Below are 22,037 nucleotides of genomic sequence, written 5' to 3' on the forward strand. Positions count from 1 at the left end.
CAAAGGTGATTCTGAAGTCTAAGCCTGGATGACTAAGAGGATAATGCTATTAATAGAAATAGGCCATCGAGAGATGGGGTAGGTGTAGTGGAGGATGAGGCAATGAATTTCACTTTGGATGTGTGAAGCTTGAGATTCTGGTGGGCATCTGAGTGGAGAGATTGGGGCTGCTTATAAGGATTGAGAGTCTTAGGGATAGAGCAGCAAAAATTGGCTCCTTGCAATATAGAAAGAGATCACTGAGAGAATCAGAGGCCTTAGGACAGTGCTTTAGAGTCCCATATACAAGTGGTGAACCATTGGAGACACAGAAGAGATGATCAGACAGAGGCAGAGCAAGTGTCATGGAAGCCAAGGGAGGAGAGTGATCTAGAGGAGAGCTTGGGTAAGAATGCAGAATGCTACAGAAAAGTCACAAATGGTGCTAGCCAGCACATTTATAATTAAGAGGCCACTGATGACCTTGGAGTCTCCCTGGGGTCACTTGAGGTAATGGATGGAAAGCATGTTGTAACCCTTAAAGTGCTATAGGAGTGAGATCGGAAGCCAGATTCCAAGCAGTTAAGTTGGGAATAGATGGTAAGAAAGTAGAGGCTGTAAATTTAGATTTTTCTTGTTAGAATTATAGCTGTAAAAGGATGGTAAATTAAGGGGATGAAAGGGATGAGGAAAATCGTTTCTTGTTTTGTTTTTAAGGATATTGGAAACCTGAGCATTTTTATAGACGATAGGGAATGAGCCAGTAGAATACTATTGAAGTTAACAGTTGTTAACTTCTGCTTTCTTGCCACTCATCCACTCATTCTGAGCTTCATTTTCTTCCTCTGCAGAATGAACTTTTTAAAAGTTTTTTTCCAGCTCTAGGCATTTTAGATTCCTAAAGTCTTTTGCACCAAAAGAACATATAGCAAGTCAGAGAAATACCCAACTAGCAGGAAGATCAGAGTTCTTTATGAAAAGACCCTGAGCTCTCCTTATGGACAGTGACCCTCTGCAGGGGTTCTTAACCTCTTTGGTGGTCTGGACCCCTCTGGCACTCTAGTGAAGCCCATGGACCCCTTCTCAGAACATAAATGCATAAAAGAAAATAGAATTGCAAAGGAAACCAAGTTAGTTTGAAGTAAAGTTGTGATTTTTTCCCATTCAAGTTCACGGAACCCTTGAAATCTCTCAAGTCTCCTTGGGGGATCTGTGGAGCCAGGTTAAGAATCCCTGGCCTGTGCTAAGGCTTGCCTTGTTATCCTGATGGACATGGCTCTTGCTTTGGGTACAGGAGAGATGGAAATTGGCAGAAACCATAGGGGACAAGAGGTAGTGGGAGGATTGTTGCCATAGGAGGATTTTCAAAAACTTGGAAATCAAGCAAGCCAGGAGTTTCAAAGGTCAGCCTAAAACCTGGGGGTACTAGTGACCACAGGGATAAACGGATATATGCAGGGGACCTGTTGTCTTTATTAGGGCCAGAACAGTTTTTCCTTTTGTTGTCAATGAAAGCAATGAGTTAACTGTGGCCCAAGAGTCAGAGCAGAACAAGGTGATAGTATAGGAAAAGGGAGGGGGTTAGGGTTTTCACTTAGTCTTCTCACATTGGTCTCCTTTGCAGTCCACACTTCAGCCAAATTGAGCTGCTTAGTCTCTTGCATCCCCATGCTCTCCCACTTGGGTGCTTTGGGGCTGTTTGTTCCCTCCCTCTCCCGCTGAATCTTAGATTGCCAGGACCAAGGGTAATACCCTGCCTGCGGTAGATGCTTGTGCCCTGGATTGTGTTACATTGAGCTCCTCCCATGTTTTAGAGTCCAGTTGAGGCAGAGCTCTCTTTTCTGACTGGCCTCTGACTAGGCCCCCTGAGACCTCATTCGGCACTTGGCTTGTACCTCTTTAATAGACTAACTGTGTAATGTTCTTTACTTGGGGTCTTGCTGTTTGTGTCTGCTCTGTCTACTAAACTGGATCCTGCCTAGTAATCAGGGCTCTTTTATCTCAACATTACCTCTCTTTGGGAACATTCCTAGGCTCAGTCAGTGCTTAATAAATAAAATAAATAAAAGCCTGGGTCACCTGGCCAGGTCTTTCTCTGCCCTTTGGTTTCATGACAGATCTCTTCCCCATTGGTTGATAGTAAAGATTGGGGGCTAGTCTGTTACTTATATATTTAAATCCTTGTTATTTTCCCTGTTAACTATTTAGTACCTTGCTGATTGGCTGAGCAGTAGATATGAGCAGAAGGCTTTTTGGTAGTTGTTTTGAGCATTGTGTAGTAACCGATTGCTTTAACTGATAATATCAGTCTCTCACTCTAGATAAGAGGGAGAACTATCCGGGTGGATCATGTGGCTAATTACAGGCCCCCCAAGGATTCCAAGAATGTGGATGATGTAACCAAGACACTTCTGGAGAAGGGCTGTGGGGTTAAAACCCCACCTCCGGCTTCATCTGAATCTTCTGAAGATGAGGTGCCTGTGAAAAAGCATAAAAAAGGTGGGTCAGAATACACCTTTGATTGTTGACTGCTTTTATTAGTTAATTTTTTTAGAAATTTAATTTAATTTAATTTTTCCCTTTACATGCAAAGATAGTTTTCGACATTCATCCATTTGTAAGTTTATGAGTTCCATGTTTTTCAATCATTCTCCTTTCCCCTCCCCCTTCCCCATGGCAGCGAACAGTTTGGTAAAAGTTGTACATGTGAAATCGTGTTTAACATATTCCCATATTAGTCATGTTGTGAAAGAGGAATTAGAACAAAGAGGGGAAAAAACCATGAATAAAAAGAAAAACCATAAAAGAAGTTTAAAAAAGTGAACATTGTCTGCTTTGCTCTGCAATCTGACTCTATAGTTTTTTCCTCTGGATGTAGATGGCATTTTCCATAATAGGTCTCAAGTTTTCCTGGGAGGAGCTGCATCCATCATAGTTGATCATTTCAGTGTTACTGTTAGTGTGGACAGTGTTCTCTTGGTGTTCTGCTCACTTCACTCAGCATCAGCTCATGCAAGTCTTTCATTCTTCTCTAAAGTCTGGCCACTCTTGATGTCTTACAGAACAATAGTGTTCCATCACATTCATATACCACAGTTTGTTCAGCCATTCCCCAATTGATGGGCATCCCCTCAATTTCTAATTCTTTGCCACTACAAAAAAGAGCTGCTGTGAAATTTTTGTACATGTACGTCCTTTTTCCTTTTTTCTTTTTTCTGATCTCTGTGGGATACAGACTTAGTAGTGGGATTGCTGGATCAAAGGATATGTGCAATTTATAGCCCTTTGGGCATAGTTCCATATCACCTTCCAGGATGGCTAGATCAGTTCACAACACCACCAACAGTGCATTAGTGTCCCAATTATCACACATCCTCTCTCACATTGATCATTTTCTTTTTTTTTTATCTTTTTGTTAGTTAATTTTGATAAAATAATGCTGCCCTGATAATTGCAGGGTTACCAAATGTTTTCAGTACAACACTTATTTAAGCTGTTGTGAAAGAGTCACTGAATTCTTGGTATTTTTTGCAGTACCTGGCATTACTTTGTCCATGGGAATGCTCCCTGTAGGGGTGGCAGGCTCCATCAGCAGTAAGTAACAGAATTGGCATTCATACTCGGCTTCCTTGACTCCAAATCCAGCGCTCTTCCCAAAGCCTCACAACTGGGTTGAAGTCACTTACTTCCCTTGGCCTTAATTTCAGTATCTATATCTGTAAATTGGGGATAATAGCAGCTTCTACATTACAGGATTGTCTCGGGAACCAGATGTCATATTTAAAGCACAATCTAAAGGCTGGCTGTCGTTGTTGTTGTTATTATTGTATAGAGAAAAGGCATCTGGACCTTGGGTTTCGTTGATATAGGGCACTCCTGGATGAAGAAACTCCCTCTCTATAAATCTTAGACAGTTTCTTAGGGCTTGGAGGAGTGAAGCGACTTGTTCAGTCCTGTCTGTCCTACACATGACTGCCAAACGAATTTTCCTTAAGTGCATGTCTGACCATGGAGCTATTCAGTCAACTCCAGTGGCTGCTTATTGCCTCTAGAATAAAATAGAAACTCCTCTATTTGGCTTTTAAAGGCTTTGTCAGCTCTGCTCCAACTTAAGTGGACATTCCTTTCCCTCCTGCTGACCTTCTCTCTAGTTATCCTGCACTCCAATAAGAGTCTTTACACTGGCTATTGCCTAAGCCTGGAATGCATTCCCTCTTTCCTTCCACCTTTTACTTGAAGCTGCAGCTTAAGGCACCACCTCCTGCATGAGCCTTTGCCCCACAAACTCCCTTGTGCTCCATCACTTTGGCTTTCTTTGTAGTTATCAACCGTGTATTTATGTTGTCTGTATTTCATCTGTTCCTTTGGTCTCCCCATTAGAATGTCGGCCCCTTGGGTGTAGAGATTGTTTCATTCCTTTTTTCTGCTATCGCTCGGACCTCACTTGGGGCCTGAAACCTTAGTAAATACTTGTTGATTCATAGTCAATGTCAGTATAACTAATTCGATTTCTTTAATAATTTGATTTCAGTTTTAATTTATAAAATGTTATGACTTTTCAGTCATTGCCTCAGGATTCTGTGGTCATTTATCCTCATCCACATTTGTTCTTAGGGAGTTATAGTCATTTACTCTGTACTTCTGGCCTGGAATTTTTCACTTGAGGTTTTTTTTTTTTTCAGAAAGATCTTTCTAAATTTCGCATTCTCATTTATTAGGCTTAGTTGTATAAGAGCATTCTATTACAATAATAATGTTTTGTGATTTAACTCACCTCCTATTGTGGGACATTTAGTTTTGCTTCTAGTTTTTATTTTTAGGTTTTTTTTTTTTTGCAAGGCAAATGGGGTTAAGTGGCTTGCCCAAAGCCACACAGCTAGGTAATTATTAAGTGTCTGAGACCAGATTTGAACCCAGGTACTCCTGACTCCAAGGCCGGTGCTTTATCCACTATGCCACCTAGCTGCCCCTGCTTCTAGTGTTTTGCTGTGGAAATTCTGGAACAGATAACTCCTTTTTGTTGTCTTTAATTATATTTTCAGAGTATCTTTATAGCAGTTCAATCGTTGTGACAAAGGGTATGGTTTTTTTTATAAATTTTTTTTGTTTTTTTTGCAAGGCAGTGGGGTTAACTTGTCCAAGGCCACACAGCTAGGTAATCATTAAGTGTCTGAGGTTGGATTTGAACTCAGGTCCTCCTGACTCCAGGGCTGGTGCTCTATCCACTGCCACCTAGCTGCCCTGTTTTTTATAATTTTCATGGTGTATTTGTAGGAGCTGTCGAAAAACTTTTTGATTCCCCCAGCAGTAAATTAGTGTATAGACAGTTCTTGCTTTATGTAAAGAAATTTTTTTATACAATGTGAATTTGCCGCAGATGGGGATCATGTGCCTGTGGAGGGAGGGGTCTGGCACAAGGTTCAAGGATGCATCAGGGCTGGGGAAAGAGAAGCAAGAGGAGAAGGAGCACACAGGAATCAGGGCCAGCCACATGGGATCCAGACACAGACATGAGATGAGTTACATGTGGGGGGCAGGGGACAAGCATACGGTACCTGAATTTGGGCCAGGTAGAAGACAGACATGCTGAAACAGGACCGTGCGGGTGGGTAGGAGTGGAGCAAAGGTCTCCTCTCTTGGCAAAGCTCAAGCCAAGCCCTGATCTGATGACAGGACTGGTGGTCTCTCTGGAGGTCTCTGTAGTGGGATGCTGTGGACTACAGAAGCATAAAGAAAGAGTGAGCACAGTATTGTAAAGTTAGCATAGAAGTTTTTTTGGAATGTGGATTTCTTTCAGAATTCTTTACAGTTGTAGTTACATCATGTCAATTTATGTAAAGCAAGAACTGTCTGTCTCTCCATAATCTCTTCAGCCTTGAGTTTCATTGCTTTTAATTTTCCAATTTGGAGGTGGTTCCGCAGGATTGTTTTAATTTGGATACTTTTGATTATTTGTAAGTGGGAAATTTAAAAAAAAATAACTTTTTATTGATGTCTTCTTTTTTTGCATCTTCGTAGTTGTTGTCAATATTTTTCCCCTCCTCCTTTCCCTCCTTCCCATATAACAAATAGTAACTTTTTTTGAAGAAAGAAAAAACATCCAACCTGCTTAATACAGGTTGTCCTAAAACATGTAGACCTCCCACTTTGATGAAGAGATGGATTGAGGCTCTCTCCCCATATATCTTTGATTCTTCCTTGATCTTATATTATAATTTTATATTTTATATATACTTTATATTATAATTATAATTTTTTTACATTTGTTTTTGATTGTTTGATGTGTGATTCTTTTCATTTACATGGTTGTAGTTGCTTTATCTACTGTTCTTGACTTTGCTTACTTTACTCTATCACTTCATAGAAATCTTTCTATGCTTCTTTGTTTGTCACATGTACAATTTCTTATAGCATGGTGCTATTCCATTACATTCATTTACTACAATTTCTTTAACTCTTCCCCAGTTGATGGGCCTCTGCTTTGTTTCCAATTCTTAGCTTTCACAAAAAGTGCTGCTATAAGTATTTTGGAGTATATACAAACTTTCTTATCAATGGCTTGCATGGGTTATAAGCCAAGTAATGGAGTCTGGTTCAAAGGGTAGGTCATCTTGTTATTTTTTTTTGCATAATTCTAAATTGCTTTCCAAAATGGTTGTGTCGTATCATAACTTACAGATGTAACATTTTTATGTGATTATTAACTTCCCTATTTTGAGCATTGTGAACCAGATATAGATACTATTGTGATTTTAAAGAATCATGCTTTAATAATTACCTAGCAGTGTGGCCTTGGGCAAGCCACTTAACCCCATTTTCCTTGCAAAAAAACTAAAAAAAAAAGAGTCATACATACACACGTTTGTGTGTGTGTGTGTGTGTGTGTGTGTGTGTATTTGATGTCAAGTTTTATCTGTCATGTTTGCCATAGTTTTCCAATCTTCTTTCCATCCAATTATGTTAGCTTTGTTGTAAGAAATTTTATCTTAATGTGATCAAACACATCAGTCTTGTCTCTAATGATTTCTTCTGTTTGTCAAATAGGAAAAAAATTCATCTCATATTCTGTTTTCTTTCATAGTTTAAAAAATAAGTTATTATTTAATGTCAAGTTCTTTGATCAAGTTGTAATTCACTTAGTTGTGTAGTGTGAGATTTTGGTTTAAACCCATTTCTTATCAATGTTTCCAGGTATATTTGTTAAGTAATTAATCCTTTCCCTGAGTTTTAATTTTTAGAGGTTTATCAGAGACTAATCTTTTGTATATATTTAGTTTATCATTTTGACACAAAGATTAGAAATATTAATTTTTCTATCCCTCAAGCTCTTTCCTTAAGATATTTAATATAATGAGGCTATTTGTTTGTTTCCTGATTTTACTGCCAGGATACTTTCCTTCTGAATATTCTTGTTCATGAACTGGGATATCTGTATTTGCTATGTAGGTAGTAGAGAAGATAGAATAACTGCCTCTTCATCATTGATATAATTATTCTTTCAGACAAAAAAGATAGAAAAAGGAAGAAAAAAGATAAAGATGTTAAAATGAATGTGGATCAACAGGATATGTCTGCATCATCCTCCATAGAATCCAGACACAAGATCAGAAAGGAAAAGGAAGGTGTTGACTTTGGGAAATCTGCCACTGTAGACCTTGAGAAGGGTTCCAGTCCAGACCAACAAGAAAGTCGTAAACATGTAAGTGACTCACCTGTGCTTTCCCAAGGTGAGCTTGAGAAAACACAGGCCTCAAGACGGGATTCAAGGAAGGATAAACCTTGGCATAGGAAGTCCTCAAGCAGCTCTAGCAGTAAGGATAAAAGAAGGAAGGAAAAGAGCAAGCATCAGGACAGAAGCCGAAGCTCTGAAAAGCGCTCACACCACCATGATGAGCATTCTGAAGGCAGGTCTAAGAAGAGGCACAAACACAAGTCCCGAAGCTTTGGTAAAGATTATCATTCCAAGGATCGAGAAACATCTAATTCAAGTCGACATAGGACCAGTTAAATGTGTGACTTAGAACAATTTCTGTCAATCTTGAAATGCAAAATTCCAAAAAATAATTCATCTGAACTAAGCTGTTATTGTTTCTGTAAATAAAGTCTCTGCCACTAAGTTCCCTTGCTTTCTTGATTATTGTAATCAGACTACCATGGACGCTTCAAATCTAAGTGAAGTACTGAGGTCTGTGAGCTTAAAAACAGATTACTTTAATACTTTAATAGATGGAGTTCGATATAATTGCTTCCCTTTGCAATCTTAGCATTTCAAAACATTCTGAGAAGGGTTCTGTAGGCTTTTTTACACTGCCTAAGGAGTCCGGGACACAGAAGAAGTTTAGGATGCCATGGTGTGCTCTGGGAACTGGAATTCAAGTTTTAGTTCTTTGATTTATTAGCTGCGTGATACTGGTCAGCCATTACTCCTCTTGAACCATTGGTTTCCTCTTTCAAGTAAGAGAGTTGGACTATCCAAACTCCCTTTCCACTTGGTCTTTATTTCTCTCCTGTTTGACATAGATGCTAACATTCTGTGGATGGAAGTGACTGACTACAGCCCTCTCCTAACCTAACCCTAGATGATGTGACCCATAGCAATATGTCATGGAAGTACAGATAGAATTGTAACCTCTGGAGGAGAGGGCCAGGGAGAGGAACTGGACTTGAGATTTTTTTCCTGACCAAGTGCAAGTCAGCATCTTCTCTTCAGTTTAGTCTTCAAAAGCTACTTGGGGTAAAGTGACTTGTTCAGGTTCACATGGCAAAGGCGAGTCAGAGGCTGTACTTTAATCCAGTGAATTCTTTCAGGGCCAGCTTTCTTATCCACTAGGCCATGCTGCTTCGACTCTGTAATTGGCCATATACAGCCCCACTGTTCTCTTTGAATCTGACTTGTATAATAATGGAATGTGGTCTATAATCATTATATAATCTTTTGACTATATTTAGTTTCTCTATCATTTTGACACAAAGAAGATCAGAGATATTAATTTTCCTGCCCCTGAAACAAATACAGACCCATTGTTCTATTTGAATCTGACTTGTATCATAATGGAATGTAGTCTATAATCGCTATTTTTCAATGTCTATCTAAAGAATTTCATTCAATATTTTCTCATTTTAGGGTTGCAACCTCCATTCCAACATTATGTTAGTCAAATTGAGTCCTGAGTTATAGGATCCTAGGCTCTGGTGCTAGAAGGGACCTCAGAAACTATCAAATTCAACCCCTTTATTTTGTAGAGGAGACTAAAGTTCACAGGTTGTGACTTGCTCAAATTTTCACTGGTAGTAAGTAGCAGAGCTGTATTTTGATCCTGGGACCTTTAACTCCAAGTCTAGTGCTCTTTGCATTAGACTAGGTTTTCTTCAGGTTAGTCCTATAAAATAAACTTGTATATGTTAATTATGCAGAGAACTTTGGGATGAACTCTTTTGAGCTCCTAGTAATAGGATTAATGAGTGTTTATTTCTGGACAGTGAGGGATGACTACCAAAGGTATGTAGTGGTGATGACTGTCTCTGCCTCTTAAAAACATTTTTGAAAGTAAGTGATGGGGGGAAGCCAGGGCAGTGGCTAGAACATTGGCTCCTGGAGTCAAGAGGATCTGAGTTCAAATCTGGCCTCAGACACTTGATAATTGCTAGTTGCATGACCTTGGGCAAGTCACTTAACCCTATTGCCTCACTAAAAAGGAAAAAAATGCAATGGTGAAAGGGTGGATAGAGAAGCCTGACTCAGGAGGATCTGAGTTTTAAGTCCCACCACCGACACATACTATGTGATCTTTTATAAACTCCTTAACCTGTCAGTATAGAATAGGTGCCAGTCTACATTGATTGAAAGAGTTTTCTCACTGACAGTGCCTTTCCTGTTGAAATCTTAGGTCTGGGTGGAAAGCAAAGGAGTTTAGTCACTGAGCAGACCAAAGCAGCACCACTAGAAACGAGGGGTTGCTAAGTTGCTTCCTTTTTGCTTTCACCATGGCAGGGAAGGGGTTCTGTTTTCATTGGAAAGGCATCCAAAACAATTTGAATCACATTAGCATGGACTTGATGAAAAAGGTTATTTTGACAACACTGGACAGAATGGGCTTTAGAAAGACAAAGGTGACTCCAGAAAAGAGGAGATTTATATCTTCTCTCTACTTTGTGCAGTCCTTTACCCAGTCCCAGCTTAATTGGCAAGTAAAATGAGAATTTTTTAACAGATTTGAAAATGTTTTCTGGCTCCATTGCAGATGTTTAGATGTATAACCACTGAATGAAAAGATAACTTCAGTGAAAAGTGGGAGCTTACCTGTAATTACATTGCAAAATTTATTAACTTTGAGGGAAACATCTATTGCACAAAGGTCCAACTTGAGTTCTTCATAAAACTCTTCCAATCTACATTGACCTTTCATCTGATTTTCTAGAGAACCTAACATTTAATAATTTTTTTTGGTTATTCTCTATTTTTTTGTAAATGATTTTTTATTCATTTTTATTTAGTTTTTTTTTTTTTTTGCAAGGCAATGGGGTTAAGTGGCTTGCCCAAGGCCACACAGCTTGGTAATTATTAAGTGTCTGAGGCCGGATTTGAACTCAGGTACTCCTGACTCCAAGGCCAGTGTTCTATCCACTGTGCCACCTAACCGCCCCCTATTCATTTTTATTAAAGATATTATTTGAGTTTTACAATTTTACCCCCAATCTTACTTCCCCCCCCCCCACTGAAAGCATTCTGTCAGTCTTTACTTTGTTTCCATGTTGTACCTTGATCCAAATTGAGTGTGATAGAGAGAAATCGTATCCTTAAGGAAGAGACAAAAAGTCTAAGAGATAGCAAGCTCAGACAATAAGATATGTTTTTTTCCTAAATTAAAGGGAATAGTCCTTGAACTTTGTTCAATCTCCATGGCTCTTTATCTGGATACGGATGGCACTCTCCTTTGCAGACAGCCCCAAATTGTTCCCGATTGTTGCACTGATGGAATGAGCAAGTCCATCAAGGTTGAACATCATCCCCATGTTGCTGTTAGGGTGTACAGTGTTTCTCTGTTTCTGCTCATTTCGCTTAGCATCAACTCATGCAAATCCCTTTAGGCTTCCCTGAAATCCCATAGTTATTCTCTTGATTTGTAAGTTCATCAGTATGGAAAATTCTTTAGCAATGAATTCTCTCCATCAATGCAGATGGGCCACTCCTCTTAGCTGCCTGAGGTACACAGCTAGTAGATGTCAGGTAGGATTCAAACCCAAGTCTTGAAAGGGTCTGAACTTTTTTCCTTGCTATAATATATATTATAATATATATTCTTTTTTTGTCTGTTTTGTGTTTTTGCAAGGCAGTGGGGTTAAATGACTTGTCCAAGGTCACACAGCTAGGTAAGTATTAATTGTTTGAGGCTGAATTTAAACTCAGGTCCTCCTGACTCTAGGACTGGTGCTCTATCCACAGTACCACCTAACTGCCCTGTCATATTATATTCTTCTTGAGTCCTACAATGTTAGATTTGAAAGGGGCTTTAGATCCCTCTTTTTTACAGATGAGAGAGTTTTGAGATCCAGAGAGGAATTTTTTCAATTGTTATTTATTTCTATTTATTCATTCATTCATTTGTCCATTCATTCATTCATTCATTCATTTATTTACTTATTTTTAGGTTTTGCAAGGCAAATGGGGTTAAGTGCTTGCCCAAGGCCACACAGCTAGGTAATTATTATTTAAAGTGTCTGAGGCTGGATTTGAACCCAGGTACTCCTGACTCCAAGGCCGGCTCTCTATCCATTGTGCCACCTAGCTGCCCCTGATTTTTTTTTATTAAATTGTTTTTTTATTTGAGTTTTACAATTTTTCCCTCCAATCTTACTTCCCTCCCCCCACCCTCCCCCCCCACAGAAAACAATCTGTCAGTCTCTGTTTCCATGTTGTACCTTGATCCAAATTGGGTGTGATGAGAGAGAAATCATATCCTTAAGGAGGAGACAAGAAGTCTAATAGGTAACAAGATCAGACAATAAAATATGTTTTTTTTCTAAATTAAAGGGAATAGTCCTTGAACTTTGTTCAAACTCCACGGCTCTTTATCTGGATACAGATGGCCCTCTCCTTTGCAGACAGCCCAAAATTGTTCCTGATTGTTGCACTGATGGAATGAGCGAGTCCTTCAAGGTTGATCATCACCCCGGTGTTGCTGCTAGGGTGTACAGTGTTCTTCTGATTCTGCTCATCTCGCTCAGCATCAGTTCATGCAAATCCCTCCAGGCTTACCTGAAATCCTGTCCCTCCTGGTTTCTAATAGAACAATAGTGTTCCATGACATACATAGACCACAGTTTGCTAAGCCATTCCCCAATTGAAGGACATTTACTTGGTTTCCAATTCTTTGCCACCACAAACAGGGCTGCTATGAATATTTTTGTACAAGTGATGTTTTTACCCTTTTTCATCATCTCTTCAGGGCATAGACCCAGTAGTGGTATTGCTGGGTCAAAGGGTATGCACATTGTTGTTGCCCTTTGGGTGTAGTTCCAAATAGCTCTCCAGAAAGGTTGGATGAGTTCACAGCTCCACCAACAATGTAATAGTGTCCCAGATTTCCCACATCCCTTCCAACAATGATCATTATCCTTTCTGGTCATATTGGCCAATCTGAGAGGTGTGAGGTGGTACCTCAGAGAAGCTTTAATTTGCATTTCTCTAATAATGATTTAGAGCAATTTTTCATATGGCTATGGATTGCTTTGATCTCATCTGTAAATTGCCTTTGCATATCCTTTGACCATTTGTCAGTTGGGGAATGGCTTTTTGTTTTAAAATATGACTTAGTTCTCTGTATATTTTAGAAATGAGTCCTTTGTCAGAATCACTTGTTGTAAAGATTGTTTCCCAATTTACTAGATTTCTTTTGATCTTGGTTATAGTACCAGAGAGAAAATTTGACAAAGTCACTCACTTAGTAAATCAAGGCAGCACTGAAGCCTAGAGCCCTGTCCTTTTTTCATTATAACTCATTTCCTGTATGTTTGTTAGAGGAGTCTTGTCTCCCCAATAGTCTTTAGTATAAACTCCATAGGGGGAGGCTTCTACTACCCTTTTTGTAAATTGTGTCCTTGGGCTAGTGCTGCACACATCAACAAATTGTTTTTAAAACCAAGGCTCTGGTATTTCTTGTGACTGTCCTCATCTCATGTTCCTTTGGAATAATAAGACTAGAAAGCTCCCCTTTTCAGAACCCTTTTACAGCTGAGGAAACAAAGACTCCCTCTTAAACAACTCGAGCAGGCTTCTACTTTTCTATTTTATCAATACACTCCTTTGGTACACCTTGTTTGATTTCAAATATATTTAATTTTCTTTGACATTAAGAATGTAGAGCATTTTCAGTACTTGTCCTCTGGCTTAGGCAATGCTGAGGTACTGTCAGTTGTGCTTGATCGGGAAAACACCCTTGACAGAGCTGATGACACCTTCTCAAACACTTTAGAAGATTGTCTGGAAACTTGGACCCTGGGAGTTTCTGTGGATAGACATCAAGGGCAGAGTAAATAGCTGGGTTACAAGCAAAGCTAGGCCTGGTTGAAGCTCCTACTGTTCTCTGCTTCCTCTCTTACTTTGAGGGTTTTTTTCTCTGGGGCTTCATGGTTTTTTTTTTTTTTTTTTTTAGATTTTTGCAAGGCAAACGGGGTTAAGTGGCTTGCCCAAGGCCACATGGCTAGGTGATTATTAAGTGTGTGAGACGGGATTTGAACCTAAGGCTGGTGCTTTATTCACTATGCCACCTAGCCGCCCCAGGGCGGCTTTGTTTTACAAAGCATGTTGTGAGTTTTTTCCCATTTGAGCTTGATGTGAAGTCTGGAAAGGAGGTAGCTTACAGATCAACATTCCACACTCTTGTTAGTTTACTTCTCTGGACTTATTGTACCCTTGTTCCTAATCCCAGACCCAATGGGACTTCTCTCATGACCTGCCTTCTCTAGCCCCGCAAACTCCCAAGTGTCTGCGATGGAATCCCTCTAGCCAACCCTGCTCTTTGGTTCAGCTTCCCAACTTCTGCTATGATCACCTAGGCTCAAAACCAGGGAGTCATACTAGATTGCCCCTCTCCCCTCCCCTTTTACACAAATCAGTTGCCATGCTTTATTTACAATATTTGTCCCATCCATCTCTTCCTCTCCATTCCCACTGCTACAAACCTAGTCAAGGTCTTTTTGCCTCTAATATCTCTCCACTCCAAACCATCCTTCACACGGTTGTCCACATAATCTGTCTAAACCCTGGGTCTTGTCATGCTACTTCTCTGTTCAACAACTTTCGGTGGCTTCCTGTTTGCTTAAGTCTAGGATGAAATACAAATTCCTGAACCTGGCATTCCAGCTTTATTTTGAGCATCTTCCCTTCAAACAGCTTCCTCTGTTTTCCTAAACGACTAACTAAACTCTTCTCCACTCCTGCCTCTCAATAGTCTTTTTTAAAAATTTTATTTAAGGCAATGGGGTTAAGTGGCTTGCCCAAGGTCACACAGCTAGGTCATTATTAAGTGTCTGAGGCCGGATCTGAATTCAGGTCCTCCTGATTGCAGGACCAGTGCTCTATCTACTATGCCACCTAGCTGCCCCTTCCTCCATATAGTCTCACAGGCTTAGAATACACTCCTACCTCATCACCTAGGAATCTTTTTATTCCTTCATGGTTCCTCTCTGAATGAGTTACCTGTCCTCCCAACTTTCCCCTCTTCCATGCTATTTCTGGTGAAAGTACCAGTTCACAGGTTTCTAAGCTTCGCAGCTTTGGCCTAATCCTGTGCTTCTTACTCCCTCCCCTTACCCCATATCCATACATTCATAGCATCTGTCACAGCTGACCCTCGTCACCTCTCACATGTTGACCCCCCACTTCAAGTCTCTCCCCACTCCAGTTCAGCCCCAGAGCTGACGGTGTGACTCATAATCAGCTTCAAGGGCTCCTGTTGCCTCAAGGGGCAAATAGGAACTCCTTTGTTTAGTTTTTAAAGGCCTACCCAATCTGCCTCCAGTCTAGTCTTCCAGCCAAACTGCCTTCCTCTCTGTTCTTCACTCACAACATGTCATCCCCCATTCTACTTCACTGAGTTCTTCTCTTCCATTTAAAGGCTGCTCTGGCTCCATCTTCTGCATGAAACCTTTCCTGATCTATTCCTCCACCTCCCACCCCCCTCTTCCCATCTTGAGCTCCTCGAACTTTGTGTTTCCTCTATATTGATGCTGGGTGTAATAAGTTTATATACTTCTTTTGCCTGTATGAGGTTGGCAGCTCCTTGGGAATAAGGATAGATAATAAGTGCATGGGACATGAGAGATGGAGCTGACAGACTTTTCTCCCCATTCCCAGTACTGGCCAGATCTCTCCCTTGTCACCTCATATCACACACGATCTGTATTCTCCCTCGGACTGCCTGAGCTTCATGACTCCCTTTTTCTGTGAATGCTATCTGGGGAGCAGGATGCCTTTGGGCCTTTGTTTATGCTGAGCCTTCTTCTGCCTCTTAAAGTACATGAAAATCCCACCAACTTTCCAGTTGCAACAAGGATGCTTCATGTCAGAAGGGAGGCTCCTGGGATCTCAAATAAGGGATTTGATCCAGGTGTTAAATAGCAGAGCCAGTCTTCAGAGGCAGATCCTCAGGCTCCAAGTCCAGGACTGTGTAATAGTATCACAGAGACCTGGTTTCTTAGAAGGTCCTCAATATGTAGAGGCCCAGTAGCTCAGAAAGATAATTGTGTTCCTCCTGACCCAAACTGCAAGCAGGCCTGATAACCTGCTTTTTGCTGCCTTTTTGCTTCCCCAGTCTGGGGCATGAATAAGATGAGGTGAAGGCGAACACCTCAGACTGGACTGGGCCCCCATTGCTGATAATGGGTAGGCTGATTAGTAGGGTATGATAAGTGGAGGATTTGGAGCCATGGGACCTGAGATAAAGCCTGGCTTTGCTATTGGCTAACTCTGTGTTCCTGGCTAAGTCCTTTCCCCTCTCTGGCTCTTGGTTACCTTTCAAAAATGAGGGGGATTGAGCTACTTTAAAGTCTATCTTTAATCCTTTAAGTTTCTATGAAGATAAAAGGTTATAAGAGCATCTGTTTTTATAAACTTGATTCTATTAAAAATTGTTTACTTTCAAAACAAAACCATGAGGAAAAGTGAAATAGTTGGGTTATGGGATATGGATAGGGGGAATTCTTCCTGTCCACACAACTGTAACCTTCCTTCCCCTCAATATATTAGTATCCTGTCTACTACTTTCTTTTCTCCACTCTGTCTCCTACCTCCCCCTTCTCCTTTTCTCTCTCCCTCTCTCTCTTTCCCCAACTCCTCTCTTCAAGGAATTACTCAAACTAAGGCCCCCCAAATGGCTGTCATCAGTCATCATCGTGTGGTAGCAGAGGAGATAGCCATAGATTCCAGAGGGAGATTTCCTTTGGGCCAACTAAGATCTTTCCCTTCACTTTATCAAATCTAAATGATTGGTCAGCTAGTTAGTAAATATCAAAGGTGAAATTGGAACCCAGGTTTTCCCAACTACAGGGTCTAGCACTATCTACTATACCACACTGCTTCTGTAAGAGGCAAGTGCCAGAGAAGAGAGTGAAACAGAACTTCAGAGAGGTGAAAGTAGAAAACATGAGAGAGATTTATTACAGACACAAAACTACATGCATTTGTATGCATACACACACACACACACATACACACACACACACACACATACAGCTGTATGAAAGAAAGTAAATAAAAACAGGAGAAATAAGAGCCAAGCTCTGTGTATCCTTTTAAAAGCTTCAGTGCCCGAGCTGGGATGGGCTGGAATACTGACTGCATCTTGTAAAATCAATGTAATTTCTGGGCAGTTGGCCTGCTTTGTTAGTCTGAGATGTCTTCAGTGTCTTAATTGCACTAGGTGGTGCACTATTGACTTAGAACAAAATTTATTCAATAATTCATTTGATTTACAATTTTAGCCTTGCTCCAGGCAGTGTGGTACAGTTAATAAGAGAACCTCAGACACAAAACTCCAACCCTGACTACACAACAGTTCTGTAAAACCATTCAATGGAGTAGTGGAATCCAGTGCCTTGGATTTTGAGATTGAGGATCTGGGTTCTAATTTCACCTCTGCTAAATATTATCTGTGTGACCTTGGGTAAGTCACTTCTCTTCCTCAGGACTTCAGTTTCTTCTGTAATATGAGGAATTTAAACTCAATGGGCTCCGAGATCCAAATCCTGTGATCCATTTTGGAATGAGAGAAGGGAAACCCTGTCTGAATTAGTGAAAAGCCCAAAATAGAGACTATGGCAGTTTAGTTATTTGATGGGACACATAGAGACAAAAATAGAAGGTTTCTGCCACTTTGGGGCCCATTTGCTATTTCTTACTTCTTGGGGCTGGGGGCAGAAACCAGGGAAGAGAAATGATCATAAGTTTTCAATTCACAGGGACTAAAGTGGGAACTTAAACTAATTAAGCTAATATTTTAAGACTGTGTCACATACTTGGTGTGCCCTCCTTGGATGTCTGCGAGGGTGATTCATGGCCTTCGAAAATGGTGATAAACTGTACCAAGATAAGAGAGAAAAAGGAAACATCAATTTCTTTTCTAGCACAGGATGCTAAAGTCTGGCAACTTCTACCATGGGACTTCTATAAGAAACCAGGGAAGCAGCTGTCAAGGCTACAGCCACTGCTCCCCTGTGACCCAATGTTATCAGTACCCCAGCCCTTTATGTAGTTTGTGCCTTAAGACTTCCAGCAGGTTTGCAATACAACCCCAACCCCTCAATGCGCACACACACACACACACACACACACACACACACACACACACATATACACACCAGAAAAGCAACCAAGCCACCCAGTAATGTGACACAGATCTGTAGTGTGAAGGCCAGTTCAGAAAGACCAACCCAGAAATCTGGGCTAGCCCTGCTTTTATAAACTGGCTAGAGTAGATAGGACCTGGTGTCTTCCAGCCTGCTTAGCAGCAGCTGCTTCTCTTTCCCCATTGATCAACTGCTTTGCCTTCCTAACAGGATCTCAGAAAACCTCTCTTTTAACAGAGCTATGGAACAAAGACAGCATTCATCAATCCAGTTGGTATTTAGAAGGCATTTGTCCAAAGGTGGTAGCTAGAGCTAGCCTTACCTATAAATAGTTTAGCTTACATGTTCAGGAAAGGCCTCAAATGCCCCCCTCCTTCACTCAGTGATGCTTGCAATTCCTTTTCTAAGAAGGTAAAGCCTTCCATTACTCAACTATAAATACAGTTCAAATGGAAAAATTCCTTTGAGAGAAGTGGTACCTTCCTCTCATTTCTAGGAAGAAGTCAATGACAGTAATTCCTTTCCTGAGCAGGTTTCTAAAAGGGGGAGAGCAGTGGGTGTTTTAAATGGGGTCATGGATACTTCAAAGCAAGGGCAGCAGAAGGGAAAGCTGAAGAGAACAATTTATACAACAATGTAAAGACAGCCTACTTTAGAAGCTTTAAGAACAGGATCAATGCAATGAATGAGCAACCATGATTTCAGAGGCCTAATGATAAAGCAGTCTACCCACTTCCTGAAAGAGAGGGCAGGATTAGAAAGACTTTTTTTTTGGACATGGCCAGTATGGGGAATTTGTTTTGCTTGATTTGGCAAGTTGGTCACAAGAGTTTTGATTTGCCTTTTCTTTTTTTTTTAATGGGGGAGGGAGAAAACAAAACCTTGTCAATTGACAAAACAATTTCAACTTTTTAAACACCAAAAAAGGGGACTGGCAGGGACATGTCCTTGTGGCAAAAATAATCAGGTCACGTTGACATGTACAGAGGAGAGAAGTAAAGCCCACATGTCTGAGGATTGAATTCCAATTTCGACAATGACCATCATCAGGTTTTTGCCCTTAGTTTGTTTCTTCAGCTATAAAACAGAAATCTTAAGTCTTGCCCAGAGTGACTGTGAGGACTGTGGCTAGAGAGATGGGAATTCTTATTAATGGATTGTCTTTTTCAGGGGATATCACTTGGCATTCATAGACTTTCAGGCCACAGGGGATACAGGAAGGGCCAGGGGAAGGGTCTTCTTGATGATCTCCAAGTCATATCGGATATGGTCACTTCAGGCTGGTCTTACTTAGCTCATCCTCCATTCTTAGGTGTGACTTTGAAATACATACCTGAAGGCTACTTGTTTCATCTAGTGTTTTTGCCTCTTCTAGGTACACTGTGAGCAAAACACAAAATTGTGAAAGTCTAAGATTCCTGCCTGAAAAGTGGTCATTTATAAAGGGCAAATTTCTATCACATTTGATCTAGATAATTCACCCAACATCTCACAACCAGAGGGTACTTAAGTCAGTTAAATTGAAATCTTTCCAAAGTAATGTTGAAGCCTAAAGAGATATGGTCCTTGATAGTGTTAGGGGCTAGGCCTGGCTCCCTTGGGAGAGATTATGGAAGATGGAGTATGGTACAGCATTAAAGTCCAGTAGCTTAGATGCAGGGCTGGCTGTACCAGGAAGTCTTGGGACCTTGGGAAAATTCCTTCCCTTCTCTGGCCCATCTGTAAAATGGAGGGGATGGGGTTGGTCTTTGCTTTAACTCTGTGATGCAGGAGACATGTGTATGTAATATTTCTTGTTTACTGATTGCAGGTTGTTATTTCTGATGAGGGGTTGTCAGTGAGACATGAAGATGGGTACTTTTGGGGCACTGTGGGTCATGGGATTGGAAAATGTCAAGGCTAAACTTGGGGTTAAGCCTTACGTCCCCCTCCTGAGCCTCCATTCCACTAAGTCTATACTAGCATAATCCTTTGCTCTCTCCTCCCTCCCCCTCCCTTCCCTTTCCTTTCTTTCTCCTTTTTCCCCACTACTCCCCTCTCAAATGGAACACGCTTCTTAGACGTTTCAACTAGGAAAATAATGGCAACATTTTAAACTCATATATTCTTTTACTGGAATCGGACATTAAAGATAAACCCGAACCTACTGTTATGGTTCACTCCCAGGCCTTAGGGTTTTCTAAGTGCTTTGTTCATAACATATTTTATCATCTCCACTTGTATAGATGAGGAAACTGCAGCTCTGAAATCTGGGTTATCAAGGATAGACAGCCAATGTGACTGGATAGGGTCATCGAGAAGAGGTGTCAGTTGTGCTTCATCATCATGTCTAATGACTTTTGGCTACTTTAAATGCTGTAGACTACATGTTTTTCCTTGGCCTATACCCACATCTTTCCTTCTTCCTTGCCTCCAAGTCCACACCTCCTGTGTTGACCCAACTATGTGGAGACAAAAATCTTCTGCCTTAGATGTTTGATTTTCTACTTTTTCAATGGCTCTGTAATTTTATCAACAGGTGTGTTTCCTTCATTAATACAGATCTTAATCCAGCTTCACCTGCATAGTCTGATCTATTCTTATCTGGTTCTCTCATGGCTCATTTGTAGAAGACGTACCTACCATGGCAGAGGTCTTTCTAGCTCTAGGATTTTTTTTTTTGATTTTGCAAGGCCATGGGCTTAAAGTGGCTTGCCCAAGGTCACACAGCTAAGTAATTATTAAGTGTCTGAGACCAGATTTGAACTCAGGTCCTCCTGACTCCAGGGCCGGTGGTCTATCCACTGTGCCATCAAGCCGCCCTATCTCTAGGATTTTTTACCTTTTTTGGAACAAACACAGCCTCAGACTAGCAGTAATACTTTCAATATTTTCATTCAAGAATTTGAATAATCACATATTTGCATGAGAGCATAGTTGTTGTAAAGTCAGACTGTGGCTCCATTTAGCATATGATAACAGTTCAGACCAACAAACTGCTTCTGTGTTGTGTGTGTAAGTTGTTCGCTCCCGGAAAGGCAAACAAACTGATGGTATGACCTTGAGGACTTCTACTCTGGCCACCCTAAGAGATGAATAGAGAGGAAGGTTCAAAAAGCTCCCCCCCACCAAACTTGGCTCCAATGCTTCCTTTCTTCTTACCTGAATGACCTTGGACAGCTCCCTTCCCTTCTCAGATTTTGTTTCCTCATCTCCAAAATGGGAATCATCATGAATGTACAAACTTTTTTTGTAAGGTACTTGGTTTGTAGATATTCAAATGCTATATAAACATGAATTCTTGTAGGTTTTTCTCTACTAAAGTCTTCCCCTGATGCTTAGTATAGCATGTAAGGGATGCTTGAGTATTGGGCTTCAAATACACGCCTTGTAACAAATTCTAACCACCAAGGCCTACCCTAGCTAAGGGTATGGGAAATCTTCTCGTGAGAAACTTTACCTTGGAGTAATAAATGTTTTTACCCATAACAAAAATGAAGGCAGTATACTAAGGCATAAGGGGAGGACCTATAAGGATAAAATCCTATATATTTTGAAATATTTTATATATATTATTATTATTTAATAACTTCAAATTGACAAGATATCAAAACAGTGACCAATGTTTCTTAAATATGCTCTAACTCAAGTTAAAAAGAAAAGCAAGCAAACCGTCAGTTGTTTTCTTGTCCGACCCTGTGCTGTGTCTATTGAAAAACAAAAAAGAGAGAATATTTCATTTTCTATGTAATCAGCAAAGGAAGGAATTACATGTTAGTTAAAAGAGCAATTTGCCAAGTGTTGATTGATGTGCATATAGTCAGACCATGACAAAAACTGCCCTCTCCCTGTCCCCAGTCAAGTGGATTGTTGTAGAACAAAGGTAGACCTCCTTTTACCTTGAAATGAGGTGAGTTTTACTTTTCAACTCAATTGAACACTTGTTTTGATTTAGGTCAAGAAATTCTCTGGGATTTCCCACTGGTTTAGGTCTCTGGTTACCCATGTTGGTTTCTGAAACCCTTTGATGTGAGAATTGATTCTGGTGCCCTCTGCTATGTTTTGTTTATTTCTTGTTTTTTTTTTAATACTGGTGTTTTTGTTGTTAACTAGTAATAGTTTGGGGGATCTTTTTTTAATGGGTCATCTTACCAGTATTAGTATACCTTTTGTTTGAGATTTTTTGAATGGAAGCATAAAGATAGAATTTCTTTATATGGAATTTACGAAGCTGC

The 22,037-nt window shown here is 40.4% G+C and overlaps 2 protein-coding genes across 4 annotated transcripts in view; one reads left to right on the forward strand and one right to left on the reverse strand.

The window, feature by feature from the left end:
• The window catches only part of RBMX2 (RNA binding motif protein X-linked 2), a 36,821-nt gene extending 26,481 nt beyond the window's left edge, over positions 1 to 10,340 (forward strand). Inside the window, exons 5-6 of the mRNA XM_074208145.1 lie at positions 2,301 to 2,478; positions 7,482 to 10,340. Of these exons, the coding sequence (XP_074064246.1) occupies positions 2,301 to 2,478; positions 7,482 to 7,987 (684 nt within the window). The 3' untranslated portion in view covers positions 7,988 to 10,340. The remainder of the gene's footprint in view (positions 1 to 2,300; positions 2,479 to 7,481) is intronic.
• Positions 10,341 to 12,762: 2,422 nt separating this feature from the next.
• The window catches only part of FSIP2 (fibrous sheath interacting protein 2), a 99,002-nt gene continuing 89,727 nt past the window's right edge, over positions 12,763 to 22,037 (reverse strand). For all 3 annotated transcript variants that reach the window (XM_074208126.1, XM_074208122.1, XM_074208123.1), the window contains 4 exons: positions 21,475 to 21,509; positions 19,157 to 19,203; positions 17,494 to 17,554; positions 12,763 to 13,484 (listed from right to left, as the gene is read on the reverse strand). In XM_074208126.1, coding sequence (XP_074064227.1) covers positions 13,348 to 13,484; positions 17,494 to 17,554; positions 19,157 to 19,203; positions 21,475 to 21,509 — 280 coding nt within the window. In that variant the 3' untranslated portion in view covers positions 12,763 to 13,347. The remainder of the gene's footprint in view (positions 13,485 to 17,493; positions 17,555 to 19,156; positions 19,204 to 21,474; positions 21,510 to 22,037) is intronic.

This window comes from Macrotis lagotis, chromosome X, assembly GCF_037893015.1.
Source record: "Macrotis lagotis isolate mMagLag1 chromosome X, bilby.v1.9.chrom.fasta, whole genome shotgun sequence".
NCBI lineage: Eukaryota > Metazoa > Chordata > Mammalia > Peramelemorphia > Peramelidae > Macrotis > Macrotis lagotis.